The following is a 23,946-nucleotide window of genomic DNA, read 5'->3' as shown; positions in this document are numbered from 1 at the left end:
TAATTTTAAATATAATAGTTGAACCAAAAAATTTCAAGACAGACAAAACAATTAAACGCTTCAAAACGAATGAAGAATTTTTCATTTCACAGCAGCCGAGTGAAAGTCACGTATTGAACTCCAGAAAAGGCACAAAATTTTCTTCTGATAGAAACCAATTTCCGAGCAAGAAAGCACGTTTTACTCTAAGAGCGCAGGCGCAGTGGATGGTGAGAAGAGCATGCGCTCCCTCCTCGAGAGAAAGACTCCTCCGAATTCTGGGGTTGCAGCATCGTTGCCGCAGTGGGGATGGAAGGCCTCTAGCAGCGAACCCTTGCAATGCCGGCGCCCCTCAGTCAATTCGTACTGAAGGGCTTCTGTTCCGTTAGTGTCTTCTTAGTGGTGCTCCTCCATCTACCCGAAAACCTCGGACTGCCCAGTGACATACACATAGGTGAGTAATCCCCTGGCTTTATTTGACCTCACTTGTATCGGGTTATTTGCTAGAGTGGACATAGGGACAAACTGCGCAGAAAGTGAATGATTTAATTCATCATTCAGAAGATTTGGATTCAACCTAAAAAGGCATATCATTGTTCGGGAGACTTTCGCACATTAACAGCAATTTTAAGGTCATTACAGATGTATAAAATTAAAAATAATTTGATAATGACATTCATATATCAGAAAAGGTCAAACATTCTAAAAACTAAGAATCCAGCATGTATGAGTCTTTTTAAATATACCCATTTGTAGGCATGTATGAGATTTTTTTATTTGCTTAATATATTGAAAATTCCTTATATGCATATATAGCCTTTGCTAATCACATTCTTCATTCATGAAATAATTAAATTTAAAAAACATTGTTTTAGAAATCTTATTGCAAAAAGAAAGGTTTGATTTTTAAATATTCCTAAAATTATTAGTATATGCTAACTATTTATTGTTCCTGATATTCAAGAATTCACAAATGGATAGGGATTTAAATAAAGCATGAATGAATTAAGAGAGAAATAACTCTGGAAACAAAACATCCAAATGTTAAAAGAAAACCATTAACAAAAAATCATCTTTATCAGAAAAAGATTATTGTTAATTCTGCGTCAAATCAAAGGTTATGATCTTCAACTCTTTAATTCCACCTGTAATACTTTAAAATCAACAATAACACCAGAAAACAATAACTTCAAAGATAAAATTTTTGTATTTCTTTTTATTTGGGAATATGAAGTCAAATTTCTGTAATCCAAATGGAGGCAGGAGTGAAATCCAATTCTCTTTTGGAATGAATCAAGTTAAACTAATCAGAAATAGAAAGCACCATGAGATAACAGAAACAGAATTATAGCATACTCAAATCTAAATATTCATTGTTTAGAGCAACTAGAAAGATTACTCGAGTACTCACGAATAGAATAATTTAGTTTAACCATTTGAAAGAAAAGCAATTTTTATTGAATTTTTAAGTATATATTAGCAAAATATATTTTGAAGTAAAAACAAAATAGATTTGAAACGGCGTCTCTTTGAAATTTCAAGACAATAATAACTAGTCAGTGAAAACTACTAAAAGAGTAAGGATAAAATATTGATAATTTAATGCACCTCTAAATGCGTATATGAAAAGGGTACTCATTTTCATGTATGTCGAGTTAATTAAATGAAATCAAACATTACTTGATCTACATTTCCAATCTTTTTTCACGTGTCTTTTTTATGGACTAAATGCAATGGCGTAGTAATGACTATTTAATTCATCAATTATCTTTTCAGTAAAAATATCTAAATCAAAAAAAGTTGAAGAGATTTCCTGTTATTAGTTTATAGCAATCTTTCATTTCTATGAATTTCTTTCATTTTTTACAATCGCCTTTTGTTTATCTGTTACTTAGAATACAAATATACATGCTTTCAAGGGCTTATAATTCAACGTAATAATATATTTTCTTAATGGTTTATGATCTGATGATACTAAATTATTTATCAAAGTTATGAAAAAATCTCCGAGAAATTTAACTCGTGTTCTCATTCTTCAGTGCTTCATTACAAATGTGCATCATTCAACTTGTTTTGATGTTTCTAAATGGCTTGTGAGGTGATATTTGCTTGTTTAGCAAGATCATGAAATAATCCCTGCTTTTTTATACCTTGAAACGATTGATAGAATTTCTTTAAAAAGTTAGAAAATCAGATAAATGTTACAAAATTTATCAGAATAAATATATTATAAAAGCTGTTTTATATTTTCGTCTCTAATATTCCATCCATAAAAGGTGCATTTAATGAAAAAAGTAATTTATCTTAATAAAGCACTTAAATCATGTTTTTTATTAAAGAAATGGAATAAAATATAAAATATTTTGTAGCTATTTCCAACTGAAAGAGATAAAAAAAATGTCTACAGAATATTTTAAAATACATTTTTATAAACTTGTTTATTCAAAAATAAAACATCCACATACGATTGTTAAATATAAAAACCGCTAATTCATCCTTTGCTAAATGCATAATATTCGTAATATTTTCTGTTGTTGTTTATAATGGCACTTGCCATGCACAAGCTCGCTGACGAAGTCAGTGATTTTAAACCAAGGGAGCGTCTCTTGTTTTAGTAGCGCCAACTAGAGCCAAGAGTACGTCTTAGCTACTCACATATCTCATTCGCTTGCACAACCCCTTTTTACAGGGGGGCACATTCACACATCTCACAGATAGAAAAGAGGAAGAACAACCATGCCCGTACCGGGACTCGAGACCAGGACGCCCAGAACACGGGGAAGACGCGCTACCCCTATGCCAGGACGCCGGCGTAATACTTTCTGTTATGTGTAAACGTTTGAAAACATGAATATTTAATATTATTAGGATAGACTTAAAGGATACTAGTTGCCATATAGCACAGTCCATTCTGCGGAACTGGATTAGACGAAATATTCTCCCGCGAAAAAGATGAATTACCTGATTAAGAAGTATAATGCAAGATCTAAAAATATTAAAAGTTTTTTTTCTTTCTTACCAGCATAAAATATGAAACGCTGCAGAAGTCAATTGGAATTTTTATCACCTTTGAAGGAAAATTTTCTTATGATATTCATTGTAGCTTCTGTTACTTATCATACCGCCTCATGTTTTGATTTTTTTATATATATTTGAACCTCAAATTTTTACATCATTTTCTGTATTTTAGAATTTTTGTTTCATTAAATGTTTATTCATTTGTATGTTTCATGTTGTTTCATTTTATTAATTTCTACCTTTTAATGATTACTCTATTTCATTATTGTAAATATTATAAAATTTTTGATCAGTTTTTTTTCCACAAATTTTCTGCTTGTGGAATTCCTGTTATGGAATCAACATTTAATTAAAATTTAAGGAATAAAAGATAATTAAGTTCTGAAAATAATATATATTATTATAAAAAACTACAACATTTCGAAATTTTAGATTTTTAATACGTCAGGGTGTATGATCGGGATCAGTATGTACGTTCAATGAGTGAAAAATCAGTTTAAAAAATCCATCTTCGCAAGTAAGCCGCTTTAAATATAAATGTGCAAAAGCAAAATAATTTCCTTTTCTTCACATTATTCAATAAAGAAAAAAGATTGTGTGATTCAAACTAATGTGGTAGAAATTTGGTTAATAGATTTGTCGTTGTACGGATGATCTAAGGCAATTTCCAACTTAATTTTATTTACAAGACATCAACTTTATAACGATTTTTTTCCCCTTTTTTTTACAATGTCAATTAAAAACAATCTGCCTCACAAAATTCCTAAATAACCCAATTAATTCCCCTAAGTGACTAATCTTTTTAATTTTGAACTTGAGGATCCATTTCCTAATTGTTCCTTTTATTTTAAAGATTTAATTAGATTATTGCCCTATTTTAAAGCTATAAGAGGGATTACCTCAACATGATATATTAGCACCTGTTGTTTTATTACACCATTTTGTATAGGTGAAGACAAATAAACAATCCATCGGTTAAATAGAGAAAAATTGTAAAACATTTCCATACATTTTTGATCAAATAATTTGTAAACCCTAATTCACTTCTTCACTTTAAGATCATGAGTCTTTATTAATTTTTAAGCATTCTTCGCTTAAATTATTTCTTACAAAACTTCGATTTTCGAAATTCTAAATATTATTAAATTTAGAAATAAACTGAAAGATGCAAAATCCTGCCAGTGTTATAAACGTTTTTACTACTTACGTACCTACAATGAAGAATTTCAACAATTTGTTTTTAAAATTGTCCACAAATGTATATTAGAATTTAACTCACTACAAAATAAATAAGAAAAAAAAACTAAAATTATTTTTTGAACTAATCTCTACAATTGTTTATAATCTCTACAATTATATATAAAATTTTAAGAGAATTTTCATGTGATCAAAATTTTAATTGATTTAAACTTGATGGATTGCATTTTTGTTGTAACCCCAGAATTTTTGATAACTTTCATGCACTCATAAAAGCGTGCTTTTTCGTTTACAGCTTTTGTTGAAACAACAACGATTTGAACATAATATGTAATTTCTTAAAAGGGATCTTTTCATATCGTTGTATTTTTTGGAAACGTGTAAGAATAGAAATCTAGTGATATACAAGGTGATTCAAATTAAAGTAACCCTGTTTCGGACGCCCTGGCGAGAGAACCAGACATATTTCTTATTTGATAGTCTAAAAATGTGCGGCATAAATTAGTGCTAGAGCTCAAAATACAAAACTTTTAATTCAAGGTGTAAAAGAAAGAATTACAGTTAATCTGGATTATAACAACGAGAGGGCACGGAGTGGAAAATTCAGTTCGGGCTAAGATTCAGTATAATGGTATTACGCCTTTATGATACTCATTCATTAAAGTTTTAAAACGCAGTAGTCTGCCAATTTCGAGAAAGTGGCCCTTAAACTTTCCGCATCGCTTATAAACTAATAATGAATCCCCGTCGCTAAGCGTTCGCACGGCACCCTCGTTATGATGCTAGATTAGCATTCGTGAGACCTAAGTTTAGTCATAGGCTAGTGTTTTTTAAATTTTTTTCTTTCAAAATTATTTCAAATTAATTTAACCATTTACAAAGAGCTTTTATTAATATGAATTAATATGTTTTTAATTTTTATGCAAAAATAAATGTTTATTCGCTTAGTTCCGGATCATAATTTAATTTTTAGAAGAAAAATAATTATATGCACTTTTAAAAAATATTCAAAATTACTTAAATTAAATTAACAATTTAAAGATGGTTTTAATCAATACGTTACTCATTTTTGTATGTATGTTTCGTCTCTTAATACTTGAATTATAACAATTTTTATAAAAAAATAATTGAAGATATGGATTTGTTTTTCTTAAAGACTTTAATTTTTTTTAAAAAAATTAACTATTTTAAGACAGATTTTTTTTGCATATAAAATGAAAAACATAATAATTGAAACTATTTTTAATCTGTTAAATCAATTAAAAATAATTTTGAAGGAAAACAATTTTAAAAGAAAACTAACCCATAACCGAATTTAAATCTCGTGAACTCTTATCTAATGCCTTACTGAATGCGCCGCATGGACACTCAGCGGCAGTGACCCATTATTAGTATATAAGCTATGCTGAAAGTTAGGGAGCCCTTTTTTAAAAATTGGCAGGCTATTGCGTTTTAAATCTTTGATGGAGAAACATTCTAAAACCTATAATCATTATACTAAATCTCAAAACGAATTCAATTTTCCAATCCTTGTAAAAGTAATGGCCGACTGACAGCACTTTTAACAATTAACGAGTCCATACAGATATAGCAATTTAGACTTTCCAGATCTCCTTCTTTTCCTTAAAATGATTGCATATTATTAAAATGTTCTCAAACCGACTGGCAGAATTTCACTAATCGAGAACTTCTACAGTATCATTAGTCATGTCCTGTGAAAAACACGAGGAATAATGAAACGATGAAATATAAACCATTGCTTTTACATGACGCTACTTCACATTTATAATATACAGTTAGGCTAATTATTTATCAGAATTTGAAATTAGATTCCAGGAAATATGCTTTACTTTTTAATAATATTGCGCGAAAAAAATCCGAATGTTTCTAATTGTGCATAATTCTACTTTTTGTTTCGCTTTCTCATTATTTCTATGCCTTTCCCGTAAAGAAATTTTTAGATTTCAGGAGATTTCAGAATTTTTTGCTCCTTAATTAAGGAGATGATCAGATATGAAATATTCCTTCATACAAATGAATTTTACAAAGGATGTGTTTTAATAAATTATGTAGGTTTTGCAATGAAACATTCTTGTAGCTGTTAGGCTAATGGTTCCGTTAAATAATTTGAAAATCTTTCTCAAGGAGAATGCAGAAACAGAGATCGAATGACTAAGAGCAAAATCAGTCATTAATATGTTAATATATGCTGTGATGCCACATTGCATTTTCTTTTATTTCTTTTTTTTTATTACAGGCTTTCAGTTAATTTATTTATTTCTTGTTTGCAAGCATAAAATTTTGAAATAGATTTTTTACTGAATTCATAAAGTGGTAGAATTATCAACTGCGGTACATTTATGTATTATCGATGACAACAGACTAATTAATTTTTCAGAACTATATATCAGTTTATAAATTAATTCAATTAAGTTTTAATTTCACATCAATGGTTCCACTTGGTATTGAATTTGTGAAAAAATATTTCAAGATTCCATATTATTTATAATGATAATAAATTAATGCAGTGTCTACTCATAAATAATTAATAAATATATGTCAGTAATTAGTATTGCTTACTCTAAAATGGTGATAACCACTGATAAACCGCAAGTGAGTCAATATAAAACTCATGCTCAGAGTTTCAACCATTATTGACTTTGATGACTAAAGAATGATGAATAATGGTTCCCCATAAGTTGAAAACCGCTATTCTAACATATTTCAATCGCACCAAATAATGCAACCAAATTATTGTTTTAGTTACTAAATTATTTCCGTCGATAATGCAAAAAAAGGCATCAAGCATTCAAAACTTGGATTTGAAATTCATTTAATCATCGCGAAGGATGGCAATATTCCTATTCATCAATTCGTTTATAAAGCAAGTATGATTTCATTTATCAGTTCAGTTTTTATCTATCACCAACTACATAATACGGAGGAATTTCAATTCGGCTTTCTTTATTCTTTTTGCTACTAAAGGTCTTTTAATATTTATTTAAATTGGCGATGATAAGAAGCATGTGGAACAACATTAAGAAGCATCACAACTAACTAAAGCATCTTGGAGAGTTTAAAGACATAAATACAAAGATTTTTTAACAAACACTGCATCCTTAAAGTTTAACATATATTCAAATCAAATAATCATCATTGCACACACGACAACAATAATGAAATCGCAGTGAGTTTATATTTTGCAATGAAGACACGGAAAATGAAAACACGCACAGACAAAATAAAATCATTTCTAAGAGCCATAAGAAAACAACGGTTAAAAAATTTGACATAATGAAAGCGCAATATCCACCGAAATGGACAGGACCCAAAAAACAGCAAGGAAAAAAAAATCTCCTTATAAACAGAATATCAGAAACAAGAATTGAATTATTATTAATTACTTTGAGCACACTTCTTCAAATTTGTTAAAGATATTTAAGATTGGGAAGTTTATTTAGATAATAATCTTCTATAAATTATCACTAAAATGAGCACATTTTCAATTGAAACTGTTCAAAACGAAATAAATAAAACGAGGAAAATCCATGATTTGTGATAAAATAAATAACCGTATATTTGGGCAGCTGAACAGACAGATTTCCTCTGAATGATTTCGTTCAAAATTTGACAGAAATATACAAAATTAGGATAGAGACCCTATTCTAATTCAATTCTATTCTTACCCAAATTTCATCCAACTAGCTTAAAGTGGTTTTGAATTATCGTATTCACGGACAGACATAATTCCAAAAATGGGTTTTTCGGATCCAGGAAAGTCTAAAACGAGGATATTCTAACGAATTTTTTCATGATTTCATGATACATGATTACAATACTTTCTCTTTGTATACTTCTTATACAAAAAAAGAAAAAAATTAAAGCAGACAAATCACAACACGTGAATAATAGCCACTGAAGTAAGCCTCACATCTGTCAAATAATTTTCAACTTTCAGTGTTCGTTTCTGTAATCCTTGTTATTATTAATTTTTACTTATACTTAACTGCAGTTCAAGAGGGTTTGTAGGAAGAAATAACATAGATGGCGTTACTGAAGAACTTATATATGGCGTTACTTATAAATATGAAGAAAAAAGGAAAAAGCAATTGTAATTTAATATTCCATTCAGTGAAATAAGTATAATACAAGCAGTTTAATAATAAGCGCTTACTTTTCAAAAAGTTTTAGTATATATGCATATTGAAATTTTGTTTTACAATAAATGTCCTTCATAAGTGTAATATGACTTTTGCTAAATTTTCATTTTGCAAGAAAGAAAGGCCTATTTGAAGAAAATTAAGTCTGAAGCTTTATATAACGAATTTACCAGTGAATTAATTGTCGCCGAGTCATTAAATAATTAAGTTAGATTTCCTTTTACTTAAGAAGAAATTGTGTTCACCTTTTTTTTTACATTAAGAAAATTGCGAGGAGTTTTACTTTTTCAATGCATTGATTTAGAAGAAATACTATAGAACGCCGTTGAAACTAAATAACGGGCCTTTCCTTGTACTGTTAAATATTTGTAAACATTATACCTATCTCCACATTCGAAAGCGGCGATATTTGTTTCAATGGAATTAGAAAGAAAGAAAAATGAGGTCGAGTGTCTTTCCACACTTGTTGCAAGCAACGAAACGCTGTGTGTGTGTGTGTTTTCATTCCAGATCTATTCGAAAGGAAAGAGCTCTTTAGAAAAGCATATCAAATGCTATCAAACTTCATTATGCCGTTAAATATTTGCAAGCATTTTTCTACGTTCACATTCGAAAAACCAATAGAATTTGAAAAAAAAAAAAAAAAAACGACACGACATCATCATCAAATGCTATCAAACCTTATCGCCCAATATTTGTAATACTTTTATTTTTTTTAATCGGTTCTGGGAGACGCATTTAAAAATATAAACTTGAAGATTTAAATAAACATGCAAGGGATTCGAATTTTAGAACTGCTGGTTCAGCCTTTAAAACAAAGGTTCAATGCATTCAAGGATATCACGATGCAAAATTTCTACTATTTTCATTACTCTTCAGAACGAACGAAATTCATGTATAAAATTGCCATTTAATATATAGTCTGGAAAGAATAACGATTGCATATCTAAAATTTTAGTATTATCATTAATACAAAAGACAATTACATAAAATCAGATTATGCATGTCAGGCAAAGACATAGTCGATGCATAGAAAGTATGTTACATATACAGGTTTAGAAGTCAATCTTTTTTTCACCATTCTAATGATTATACTTGATTTTAATAAGTTTACCTTCATCTGCTTAAAGAAGCTATTTAAAGCCTTCTAATGACATGCAATTTTTAATTACTTAAACTCATTCGAATGCTCTTTAAACTTATTCCAACAGTCTTTCTTCATTTAATATTTTTTTACCATAAATATGAAACGAAGTAGATGTAGTAGTAGTAGTGAAGACAATAATATAAATATATATTTCTTCACTGAATCCACAGATTTGTAAAATATTCAGATTTGAAATTTATGAAATAAAAAAAATTACCATAATGTTTTAAAAATAAACTGAGCTATTTCTGAATCAATTGAGTTGAGACTTTAGAATAAAAATTCTCCTTTATTAATATTAAACTTTGTTTTACGTAATTCATTCTAAAATCAGATTGATAAATTATTATTAAAACCCTGAAGTTTTTCAAAATTTAAAGAAATATCCTTATGATTTTCCTCTAGACCGATTGATGGTTTTATCAGCACATGAAGCCCATTTCAAAAGAACTGTTTCCTTCATTAAGAGATTTCAAAATAAACTTTACTAACAGATTTTCGATTTCATCAATCACATAGTCGGCCAGAGCAGCAGTCTGTGTTCATGAACATGGGGTAACAGATTAAAATAATTTTGCTCAGAATATTCATATAAAAAAGAATCCTATCACTATTCATGAAATATCTGAAGTAATTTACAGATAATATACAAGGTATTCCAAAAAATAGAACACGCGTTTATCTACCTAAATATTTCACTTAAACATATGCTTCCAGTTGCACAGTTTCAATAAAAAAAGGTACGAAATTGTCGATAAATATGTTATAGAAATTGACATTTTGGCTTATTTTTCAAGTAACAGAACTCAACAATCTAAAATTATAATGCAGAAAACATTTAAAATTCAATATTTAGCATCCACACAACAAGCGTGGACTCCGTGGATAGCTGTAATGAGGTCATGAGCGTATGAATTTAGAATTTTGCAACTGAGCCCAACTTCAGACCGAATTATATCCTTCCTTCTTGTGAAATGTAATTTTGACAGACAAATGCTGCTTTAATCGAAATAGTAGCGCCAGTTGTCAAAACGATCCCTTTTGGAACCATGGAAGTCCACTTTTAGTATAATAGGTTTATTATCAGTTGCAGTTTCTATTCATTGATGTAATAAAATAATTTTAGAAATTTGCTGCTTTGTGTAGCAATTCTCTATATGATGATCGATATATTCAATATGTTTAGAATAGCTTACATTCTTCTTTGCATAGATATGACCGATCTTAGTCGACGAATTCAAGAAGCTTATTTTAATGTCACAAATAATGAACTGGATCGTGTGTATAATGGAATTTTAGAAAAATGAAGCTTTGCGTAGGCATCGAAGGTGCTGATTTTGAACAAATTTTAACATATTTGTTATCAAATAATATGTAATTTATTAACAAATTATTTTATCTTTGTTAAATTTAATGAGAGTTAATATACTCTTTTATTACTTACAGTGTTATTCCTCATTACACATCAAAAATCTCATTTAAACAACAGTCTGAAGTATGAAGTAGTGGTCTTAGCAAATAAATTTGCCTTATCTGAGCAAATTTTGAAGATAGAACCAGTAAACTTTGGAACACTTAGAGATAAGAGAAACATTTTATTAATTGATGTTCTTTCACTATAGAGCAGTATAAAAATTTTAATTTTGTAATTTTTTACAGTAAACCTCTATTTAAACTAAAGGGCTTTCATACAATTATCTATCTTAATTAACAAAACTTTATAATTGGCAGTATATGTAGAATTTCAGTATTTAAATAAAATAAACGCTAGTTCAATAATTTTGCGACACTTTGAATATGAGGATGTAAAAGATATGTAGGCATGGGTTGTAAATAGGGCAATTCAAAGAAACATAAAAATTTTGCAATCTATATTTTAGATGTCTTGCAAATTGCTGTAATTAACTTAACTTTCACATGAATGTATTTACTATTGAACCAGATGTCAATCATTTGAATTATTTGTAGTTTAATTCACAATGAAATCTTTCAGCTCAACAAATCGCTATAAAAAAAATTACAACTAAATAATATAAATTACGCTGTTCCGTACGTTTCGATACTGAATAAGAACGACTTCAATTACTGTAATTCCTGCCAAAATGAAAATGTCTTGAAAAAACTACTCAAAAATTAAAAGAATCGCTGCCTTTCCTGGAAGAAATATATATATGTTCCAATTATCTTTATTAAGAGAAATCAGACTGAATGTTTCTATGTAGCCCTACAAGCATTTGACTTTAGAAATAAGGTGTATAATGCCATTTGTTTTATTTATTGGATAAAAGGTTGTTTTGCTAAAATTATTGATTTAAATAACATTTGAAGATTTCAAATGTTTCAATTCTTATTTCTTCTCAATAGCAGCATAAAGCTTGCATGCTACCAGATCTAGGTCTAACAGCAACTCATCTTTCTAGAAAATGTATGTATGTTCTATTAGGTTCATTATTAGGTAAGCATTCATTCATTTGGTCATGGGGCATTTTTTCCCTAACACAACTAAAAAAAAGAGATGTTAAATAGTCTCAAAATGACATGTGGGAAATTTTATCACATTCTGCCAAATTTACTGCCTCCGGATTAACATGCAAATTTCGAGGCCCTTTTTTTTTTTTTTTTCCTCTTTCTCTTCTTAAGTTATTCAGATCGGTTTAAAAAGATTAAACGCTATTTTGTTGCTATATGCAGGACAATTTGTGATGATTCCAGGTGTGAGGGATGGGAAATCGATTAGAACTTTGCGCATGGGCGATCCACTACATTTCAGTATAGCTCCGACAGCAAAAAGATGAACTTGTGTCTAGATCATTTGCGCTGTTTTTATCTTGGATCGTATTCGTTTTAAAAAGAATATCCGTTGTTTAAGTGTTTTTAAAGGCAATATATTGATCAACCTATGAAGATACTATGAAATTCTAGGAATGGAATTGGATAAGATAAAAAATGATAAAAACATGTATGAGGATATAATGCACTCCGTTATTGAAAAAATTGTGAAGAAATATGGCCAAAGCTTCCATTCAAAATACCCAATATAAAGGAGTAAAAATTATGCTGAAGATTGATAATCTGAAATGCAAAAAGCTTTTAAAATCTCATTATAAAATAGCGTGGAAGAAATTAAAAGAATTTCGTCGTAACAATAAATTTATTTGACAATTCATCCTGAAAATGTAAGAATGGAGTTATCCCAGGCACAAAAAATATTTATCAGAGAGAAAAATTGTCTAATATATCAGAAAAGGGTGCACGGAACTGTAGATAAGATTACAATGATTAAAAATACGAAAACTTTGAAAAGGGAAATGCTAAGGCAAAACTAATAGCTTCAGCCTCAAAATTTTTAATCTATCGAATACATCTCAATGTAGTTCATCGGACAATAATGGTGTATTTTAACTAGTTCCCAACTTTAATGTCGGTGGATCATGTCGATAAGTTTGACCCTGCAAACAATTCGGTAGTATACATTTTACTTTCAAGATGTAATAAGTCATAAGATAAGATAGGACATGAGCAATTTTTAATGAACAATTCTTCACAATTTGACATTGAAAATTTTAATAAAAACAAACTTCACAGTGAATGCAAGGAAACGCAAAAACTGGCTACAAAAAAGAAAAAAGTACAGCATGAAAGTATCTTAAAGATGCGAAACAAGCCTTCATTTCTCTAAATATTGCTATATATACTTTCCATTACAAAGTTTCATTAAATAAGATGGAAAATTATATGAAAACACTTTGACTGCAAACAATATCCGAAAATAACAAATTTTATTTTTATACGCCTCTCTCCTCAGTGTTTCAAACTTCTGTCTACAAAACAAAGATATGCTTATTTTTAAATTGAGGGGGCTAATCATAAATTTAGCTGGAAACTTATTTCAGAGATGCAAATTTATTCAAAATCGAAAAATGTTATATGCAAATATTTTTTAGTGATAGATCATACAACCATCACGACTTTAAAGAAACTTGATACTGAAGCATAAAATTATTCATTTGATTGGTTGGTAGTAGAAACTTTTGCTTAGAATTGAAATTTTACAAGTTGAACATTTAAAATTCCTGAGAGAAATAGTGGAATTTCTAATAAGAAAATAAAATTATTCGTTCGTAAATGAGTGCATGATGTTAAGCTTTTCAAAAGAATGATATATTTCAGTAACGATAATCATTTAGAAATACTAATGACTTTGGCAGTAAAGAATTGAAATGATGGTTTATTTGCAGATTACAAATATCGCTTTTTCCGATTTCTGGGCATTATTTTTGGAAGTATATTAACTAAATGATTTAACTATTCCAAAGTACAGGATTCTTTTATCTCTGAGCAGGAACGAAAAGGATGGGACTTCATAAAAGTGAAGGAGAAAGTGATATTTTGCCTTAGTTTTCAAAATATTTTTCATGTTAATAGCGTTAGTAAGAAACGATAGTAACTTCAGTGTAGTGACTGAGATGTATACTACATTCATGGACTCCATGAACAGTTACAATCAGATCATGATCGACTTCTAAGTTTTTACAATTCTGTCCTGCTTCAGGTAGAATCAAATACTTCTTATCCCAGAAACGTAATTTGAGTGGACGAATGTTGCTAAAATCCAGAAGAAAACATCAATTAACAAAACGGCTATTTTGGAACCATAAAAATACATTTTCAGTGCTTGAGGCTCATCATCAGAAATAACTGGCCATAAATATGCAGTGTAACATTTTCGAAAATTGTTGGTTTCTTTAGTAGTACTCTAAATAGTGATTGATATTTTTGAATAGCATTGTGTCTGAACTAATGAATGAATTGCCATTGGCGACTGATTTATTAGTTCCAACGAGTTATTGCAGAAAAATAATGCTGCTCTTCATCACACTTTATTGGATGAAGAATTGTATGACAAGTGGATTGGCTTACAAGCGCCTATTTAATTTTCTCTTATATCACCTGACTTGACACCTCATTTATGGAGTCCATTACATTTTTCTGTATGTAACACCCTTACTGTAGACACAGCAGATCTTTGTTGCTGAATTCAAAAACCCAGTATTCATTACCAAATGATAAACTGGATTGAGTGTATGCAAGTATTGTTAGTACAATGCAAATTTGTATAGCTGTGTTAAGTGCAAAAAGCAAGTTTTACAAATATTTCACTTCATGCCTTATCATTTTCTGATTTTTCTCTTTTTTTTAATAACACATTGCGATATGTTTATTATTCCTGATGATGACAGATTCAAACACCTGTCAGACATACGGAAATGTAGACTAACTCAATAAATTTATCTTTTAATAACTTTTCATATATGAGCGTGAGAATAATAGCGTACTAATTGACTTTTTACACTATGAGAACTGTGTAAAAAATTCAGTTTTTTAACTTTCAATTACCAACCTTCTCACTGAAATCAAATGATGCCCCCAAAATTAAAAAAAATTAAAATGCAACAGAAAGGGATCCAAAAGAATACTATTTTAACACAAAAAAAATAATGTTTTTACAAAAGATAAACCTTGAAAGTAGTAGTTTTTTTTTCAAATGTTAATTCACTAACTATTTTTCTCGCTCATTAAATGGCAATTTATTGAATAAATTTTAAAAGGATCAAAGCCTTTACAAACTACAAACTCTTACTCTCTGTATGAGAAAACTTGTTTTTATGAATAAAATATAACAATCTTATTTCATGTGAATAAAATTTATTTAGTCATTTTTGTTTCTTTTTCTAATAAGCGCAGGTCAAAGGTATGTAACACTATGTTGTATGATTGCATAGGCGGCATGAACATTGAGGGAGAGGGGACTAATTTTCCACCGTCCGAAACCGCTTGGTCAACTCCCAATCCGCCAGTGAAAAATTGAGAATTTCGTCGACAAAAGAATTGCTTTGCTGCAGCCAAATTATGTGAATTCACTATACATCACTGGAAATGTAATTGTAAATTGAGTCTATTTAGCAGTAAAATATTTGTTTTTTGCAATATAATTTATTTGGTTAAAATTATATCAGTAAAAAAATAAGACTTCAGTTAACAAAAAAAAATCTAAATATATTTGATAATGTTGCTTTTCAGATACGCTAAGAGCTTACCCAAGATGTGTTATATTTGTTAAATAAATTAGTGCCTAAAATTTTAGATTCTACATTCAGTATTATAACTATGCAATCAATAAATTAGCTTTTTTCTTCTTCGGTTTTTCTTTCAATTACTCTTCACGACTATCCTATATATCTGTGCTACTTAAAATGACACTTTTAAAGTAGCACAGATATATAGGATGGTCGAATTGCAAAATAAATCTTGGTGGCTCGATTGTACATATATTTACAAAACATTTTCTCCGGCTTTCTTAAAACATCTTCGTATCCATATTGCTCGTGTCCGAGCAATTGTAAATTTATGTTCATGCATGTGAGTTAAGTCACTTCAGATTCGAAACACATATGAATTGCTGCTCGTTGTTGCAATTTTTATTTAAAGATGCTTTTAGGTAAATAATTAAGCTGAGAAAATCGATTTTTGCCGAAAATATTGAATATCTATTTATTGATTAATTTGGTTTTCTAAAAAGTTTCTTTTATAAAACCGTTTGAATTTAATATCTACGTTCATTTTATATAGCTTCCATTATAAGAACATGCATTCGTTCGTAGCATGACATGTCATTCAAGCGCAATGGTTGAATGAGGCTGATTACGCTAAAAGACACACGAATGTGACGCATCCCGAATTCTTACAATAAAATCGGGCAGCTCCGGTCTTAGAAGAGGGAATGAAGGGAAGGAAGGAAATTATTTCATCAAAAGTTCCTCGCTTGAAGACAATGGAAGCTGTAATATTCTTGTGGGTACCGTTATCAATGTTGCTGATAACCAAGCAATTAAAATTCAAGGGTCTCTTAAAAAGTAAACACAAATATTGACAATGATATGATAGTCAGTAAAACAACTGAAACACTTTTGCAAAAATTTCTAACAATGAATGAAAAATTAGGATCAGTACCTGAATAAAAAGGGAAATTAAGAAGGTGAAGAATTTTACTGAGCTAATTCATACTAAATTATATTTAATTAAATGTACAAGTAATTATTATGATCTATTTTAAAGCTAAATTAGAGAAATTATGCTTGCCCCTCTACAAGATTTGTCTCCCCCCCCCGTCGGTAAATCTCTGCTTTTGCCTCTGTACACTGACCACTGTGACAAGTTTTTATCAAAAAGTAATTAAAAATGTCAAAATCAGAAATTTTGGCTTTTAAAATATGTTATAAATGCAAAAGATCGGTTAAGCTAAGATCGGCACCCACAAAAGAATTGTGAAGTTACAAACGAAGTCAATGAAAGCCTGTTAAAAGTACAATACTCTTCCCTACTAATTATAACATCTATTTCTCAGTGTGAAGTGTTTTCTTCTCAAGTGCCATAATATTAAATTATTCCCAAGTTAGTCCAAGTAAAATTGGAGATAACATGATTATTAGTAACTCCAAAGTAAAGATTTTAAATAAATATGTTGTTTCATATGCTATATTCTCCAAAATAAAATATATTTTTGTTGTAAAATAATAGAAAAATAGTTTTGAGTAGATGGGACAATACAACGCAGCCTTAATAACTCTAAACATTTCAAAAACATACTCATCAAATAAATTCGTTACCTTAGTTCAAAGTCGGAACGCATGTTCCCAGTTAGCTCATAGGCTCTAGGATAATTGGTAATATGCTAAGGAACCGAGAACACTCCAAAAAATGAAGCAGGTTAAGTAGTAAATTATTCTAGAAAAAAGGGCTTTGCTTAAAGAACTCTGTATAACAGGATCACTCATTCTTAAAAATATAAAAACACTTCGTGATCCCATAATATCACTTTAAATGCAAAGAAAAAAAAAATGACAAAATTTTCAAAATTCCTTCTCATTTACCTGATTTGGCCTTGATTTTATAAAGGATCTTGGATACTCATTGAAAGTTAAAATATATAATAAATGCGATTATAATTTCCATTTATTTAGAGTATTTCATTCAAAATCTTATCCTTGTATTGTTTTGTTTTGATTTCCATGTTTTTGATGAAAAATTATTTAAAATAAAAAATTAATTATATTATAAAAAATTAGAATTCAGGGAGGGGATTCCTTCTTGGAATCGAAATATTACTTATGCTAAGTAGAATCTTTATAATTGTAGTATCATATTAAATATACAGATCATGTACAAATTTATAGTATCATATTAAATACACAGATCATGTACAAATTAGAGTGTTCATTCTTAAAAATCTAAAATATTTATAAAAGTCAATTTTCATCTTGATGAAATTTTATGTGACTGTTTAAAATATTGATGGACTTAAAAAGAGCCTAAGGAAAAATATTCCAATTCTTGTAAAGTTTTTTCCACCATGCTTTTACGATTTTGGTTTTTATCTCCAGATTTTGGATAAAAATTTATTTTTGCTTCTAAATATACTGGAAAAGTGTTTTCTTAAGAAATTCTTTTTAAAACGAAAACGTCCAGCCTTTCGAAACAAGTTTAGTTAGAAACAGGTTGTTTTATTTCTCTGCTTTTGTATATCATAGTTATTACTCATAAATCTTTTTACCTTTTTATATTTTGCCCATTTTTAAGTGATTCCAGGTGATATTGGTGTTTTAATAAGTTTTAATAAACTCTGCAGCTTCAGCAAAATATTTAATTTTACTTAAATGTTAGAGTCTTAATGTTTTTACATAGATTCATTTTATTCGAATATTAATATGGAATTGACCACCATCAACTCCATTAATCCCTCAGGCTTACGAATAACGGGTTTTCAATCTGGTAGTTGCAGGATATTCTATCGAAATTTACATATTTGTTAAAAAATCAACTATGTGTGATTCCAATAAAGTTATTTCCACAATCCCCCCCCCCCCCAGTCACCATTCTTCCTCAAAGTCAATTTCCTTTTTTTTTCTTCCATTTTTTTTTTTTTCATTCTTGTTTTTAAAGGCACCATCGTAATTAAAATCATTATTGATATACGTAAGATCTTCTGTATGTAGATCACAAGTTAGATTCTTTAAAAATAACAGTTGTTAATTTCACATAGAATAATGAAAATTATCGTCAGGGCAGCATGCTACAGTGTTACTAAATTTAATAAAAATTACAAAGGAAGCTTTTTATAAAAATTTATTCAAAGTGCAGGAAAATAATAGGTTTTTTATGAATTTAAAATCTTTTTCCTAACTACTTCACGATGAAAATCATCAGAGGTAATTGAGAACACTGTCCTGTGTTTCTTAAGAGAAAGTTCAAGGACCAAGATCGAATCTTATTCATAACCGTTGAATCCAACAGATCCAAGAAATATGTAACCTTGCAAATAACTGATGAAGGGAATGAATAATGAAAGAAGGGAGGATTTAGTGTCTCTATTTTTAAACACGGTTACAATTAAAGTATACAAACTTTAGAACATAAAACTGAAAAAAGTGCTGAAGTAATGATGGTTTTCTAGAGTGCCTTAAGAAAGGAACATACAGGGTGGTTATAATTAAAGTGATCGTATTCAGACCCCTCAAGATCCCGTTTTACATAGGTCATATATTTTGTTCATTTGCCGATGTCTAAACCTGGATGCTAATTGTAATTGTAATTGACATTGTTCTGGAAGTCTCCAAGATTCAAGTCAACATGCACAGTTTGTAGATCGAGAAGCTCGCGAATATTCTGCTTCAACCCTGAAAGTTCATTGCTCTTCTGATTCTGATGTTCGCTACTGAGCAACTCGTAATCGATCCATGTTGTTGTTTGCTTGTTGTACTTCGTTTGTCTGAGAAGCTTATAAGCGCTTTTTGTTCCGTTCTCAGCTGATAGATCTACCAACTGATGCGTGTTCAGGAGGCACGATTATTTTGACAGAGAACAAAATTTATAATCTATATACAAATAAATTGCATACCTTTTAAAAGTTTTTATTATAGAATGTTTCTATCCTTTAAAAAAAGTGAATGCCGATAATGGCGCATGTTATATGTAAGACTCAACCTGTTTTACTGAATAATTTAAAGGAGCCTTTAATTATAGTTTATCAAAATACTTTGGATGTTAAAAAAGTGAAAATATGCTCTAATGGGGAAAAAAGGCTTTCTTTTTTAGAGAAAAAAAAGGAAGCATTTTTATTTCAAACAATAACACTTTACAAAAATGAATTTTTGACTAAATTACAATGCTATCAGAATACAAACGATAGTTAAAAAGTGGAAATGTATTCTAATAAAAAAATACTTTTCTTTTTAAAGTCGAGATGTAAAACTGAAAAATGGTCGGAGCCACCAAAACATCGCTATTTTCAAGATTGTTAAAATATTATGACGGAACAAAATAAAGTATTTAGATCTTTTTACCTGAAACCTTCATGAACGCATGCAGAATAACTTGGCAAAGTTTCATCGCAATCGAATGAATAGTAACGGAACTCATAGAAGACGAACAAGAAAACAAGAATTTTTATAAAGGAAACAGATCTGCACAAATAAAGAATTGAGGCTTTAAATTCTTTTTCATGTAAAGGAGAGTTTGTTTCCTAAAATCTAATTAAAACTCACTTAATTAATAATATCAAGAAGCTTTGATATCTATCTGTTGTTGAATAATATTGTCAATGCATTCCTACTGAACTAACCGAACTCTATTGAATTTTAATACTTTTTAAAAAGAAGTATTGTAAAACTAAAATGTGTACTGCATTTGTTGCATTTCATAACGAGATACTACCTCTTATTCTGATATGTTATATTAAATTCCCAAACACATCTCTATACTTAAAAATATGAATCAAGTTATGGGTTCAATTATAATGTTTCAAAGAGCAGAAGCTGATAATTGTCTGATTTAAAAGGACATAATGAAAATAGATTTTTTTTATTGCCATTCAATGCAATTTAGAATATATGGAATCCAATTCTCTCTGAACATTTTAATTTAAATACAAATGTGTTTTTAAATGAGTTATTTTTAAAATCTGTGTAAAGCAATATAAAAAAAAAGTCCGATTATGCCACTCAAATAAATACATAAGAAAAATTGCAATATAAATTTATTTGAATGAAAATTATATTTTCAGAGTCTTGCTGCATATCAAAACAATTTTATAACAATTTAAAAGTTCACATTCATAGGAATAGATTATTTGTTCTTAATATGTGGATTGAGTGAAGCAGCATTTATGGTTTAAGTGGATAAAATGTAAATATAAGTTGCATAAATTAATAAAGAGATACAAATTCTTAAATATTTTAAAACTGGCAGTTTAAATCTAGCCATATGAACAAAGTATTCAATTTTACACAGACAAATGTATAAATTTATGACACTATTTATCGTGCAAACAGACAAAAAAAAACTGTAATGCAATATATATGCAATCAGTATTTGAAATTTAAGATTTCAAATATTCATAAACATAAATAATAAGCATATTTTCTTTCCAATGGATTATATTATATAGAGGGTTGTCATAAAAGACTTCCCTGGTATATGAATCCCTAGCAACCTATGCACTCAACCAATCGAAAGGAATTTTCAGTTATTATTTTTTGAAGATATGTGCTCCAGATCATATCCATTTAAAATAATAGACCTTTCATGGTTATGGTTATCGTGAAAAAAATTCAAATTTTTGGAATGGCGCCTCACATTGCATGCTTGAGATTGTTGGTGATATTGATGAATGTCACACTAGAGAAGGGATTTCAAGTAATATGGCAACTTTTATTTTTAACAAATCTCACAGATTTGATATCTACACCTTAGATTTCAGATAAACCCAGAATCAAAAATCTATCTGAATGTGTTGGGGGAATCACAGCTGCTGCAAATATACAAAGTTACGGAATATCACTATATCACCAAGTGCAGCGCTTATCGAACACATGTGTGAAGTGTGGAAGAACACCATCTTGCATTCACACAATATCATTAACGGCATTTTGCTGCATTTCTGAATTACGTAATTCTGCTACATTGTTGTATACCAAACATTTGTGATGGAGCACATTTTCTTACTTGTGACCTCTTTGAAGAATTACGGACTAAGAACGAAGGTTCTGGCAATGCTACATTGCACATTCACTTTAGCTTCAAATATAGGCGCTGGTGACACAAAGTGAGGATTTCTGTCAACTAAATAAACTCAGTTCTTGACTTATCCCTCCATAATATCTGAAACGGTTACCTTTTATCCTTATCATATGTGACGAGGAAAGAATTCGTAAAATCGACACACTCATTTCAGGTTGCAATATCTGGAACGCTGGAATCGATAAGGAAAGATTCACAAAATAGAGCATAGGAGCTTGAGACTGGTACATTTAGGGTTTTTTGGTGCATTCAAATTGCAGATAACACTTCTAACGGTATGCAAGATCCTGCAGTAATAGTATTATGCAATTATGCAACAACTTCAACAGGAACAGATTGTCTTTCTGATCCTGTCTATCGCAGATGAATCCAGTTTTTTTTTGTTTTTTTTTTGTTGTATTTCTAAATTAGATACAGCATGTCTAGCGTCCTTTTTTAGGGGCGATGAGAAAATTACTCTTCAATTTTACTCTTCAAAAGTATATATATATATATATATATATATATATATATATATATATATATATACTTTTGTTTTAATTTGTTATTAATATATGGTAGGTAGCCCATAAATGATATAAAGTGTATTCTAAAATTATTTTGCTTTTATGATCTTCAAGAATTGAGCTGTTCGCGATATCAAGAAGAAAAAAGTAAGTTTAAAAAATTATTTACATTTAATTTTATCTGCATTTGATAATTTTAATCTCTATTTTCTGCTATGAAAAATTCTTACGCATTACAATTTTACGTATTTTTAAATATCTTTTAGCATTTTAAAATTGTCTCTTTTTAGTGACCTTTAAATTTTCTAAATTAAAAATATTCTGAATTATACATTATTGAAAAATATTTTTCCTGTTAATTAGACACCAAATGCAACCCATATTCCAAATATTTTTGAAAGTTATTGTTACTTATGACACTTTACAAGCCTGCTAACGAACGCTGTCAGCGATTTAAGCGAGTGTGCAATAGCTTCTGAGGTCAAAGGCCCCTGAACACCCGAGGGCAGAAGCAAGTATGAAGATGACACACACATTCGCTTGCACAACCCCTTTTTACAAGGTTTTTTTCCCATAACTCAGGAATAGAACACAGGGAAGAGAGCAATCATGTCCGAACCAAGACGCCCAGATCACGGGGCCATGTTGCTGTCTTTTTTTTTTTTTTTTTTTCTTTGAACGTAAAAATGTCAAGTACTAATTGGCTAAGATTTCGTCGATAAACTCGCCCTGTTTCGGCTTCATTTTCTCTGTTCAGATAAAACAGTTTTATCAATTCACCTTGTTGTTTCCCTGTAAATATCATCTTGTCAATGCGTTCGTACACGTGATTGAAGAAGCAAATTTTTCACACGAAATTTTTCAAAAGTTATGTTTTGTGCATGGTATTCTCCAGTTGGTGCTTCTGTTATCTACCTTAGTGAATTATGTAAAGTACCTCAATTCACCTCCACTCTGTGTTGTTTCTGGTCCTTTATAATGATCTTATTTGAAAATGTCTTGTGCCAGCAATTTTCGTCACACGTGTATCGTTTCCAAAACACTATTTATGGTTTGAAACGCAGGAAAAAAAGGTAGTCGTCGCCATTCGAAAATGAAGAAATGTTTTCATTGTAACCATAACCGTAAGAGCTCTATTTTCTAAAATCATCACAATGTCGGGCGCATGCCTTCAAATAACGATTTTCGAAATTTCCTTTCGATTGGATGACAGGATAGGCTGCCATGGGTTTACACATCCTGAAAGTTTTTTTATGACCACCATGTATATATACATACATTTATATACTTAATATTACAATGCAAAATGTAAGGAATACTCTACAGTAGACTTAATAAATGAGGATCAGGTATATTAACACACTGCACAAAAAAGTTTTATTAAAAACTAAGTTAATATTCTAGGTGCATCACAGAAATATAAAATACTATCTCGGATGCAAAATCATCTTATAAAGAACAAATATAAACATATTATTTAAATTTATCAAGAGAAAGCAAGAAAACCTTAATTTTGTGGGGGGGGGGGTTATATAAAATTTAAAAAAACAATTATTCCATTTAATGAAAAACTATTTAAATAGCTTTCAAGATATAAAAAAATATTCATTTTTAAGTTTATCTGAATAGTAAGAAATTTGTATTCACTGAAATAAAAATCATACAATATGAAACAAAAAGCCTTACATTACTATAAATTTTATAAACAAGGATAAGTTTTTACGAACTTTGAATCAGGCCGCAGAAAAACCTTTCATTAAATATACTGGCAATTTTCTGGATGCATCATGAGGCAAAGAAAATA

General features: G+C 29.5%; 1 protein-coding gene across 2 annotated transcripts in view; it reads left to right on the top strand.

Annotated features, from left to right (window-relative positions):
• Positions 1-282: 282 nt before the first annotated feature.
• LOC129959019 (glutamate receptor ionotropic, kainate 2-like) overlaps positions 283-23,946 on the top strand; it is a 105,210-nt gene continuing 81,546 nt past the window's right edge. For both annotated transcript variants that reach the window (XM_056071790.1, XM_056071789.1), the window contains exon 1: positions 283-433. In XM_056071790.1, coding sequence (XP_055927765.1) covers positions 319-433 — 115 coding nt within the window. In that variant the 5' untranslated portion in view covers positions 283-318. The remainder of the gene's footprint in view (positions 434-23,946) is intronic.

This window comes from Argiope bruennichi, chromosome X1 (genome assembly GCF_947563725.1).
Source record: "Argiope bruennichi chromosome X1, qqArgBrue1.1, whole genome shotgun sequence".
Lineage (NCBI taxonomy): Eukaryota > Metazoa > Arthropoda > Arachnida > Araneae > Araneidae > Argiope > Argiope bruennichi.
This window is presented reverse-complemented; position numbering and strand designations above follow the sequence as displayed.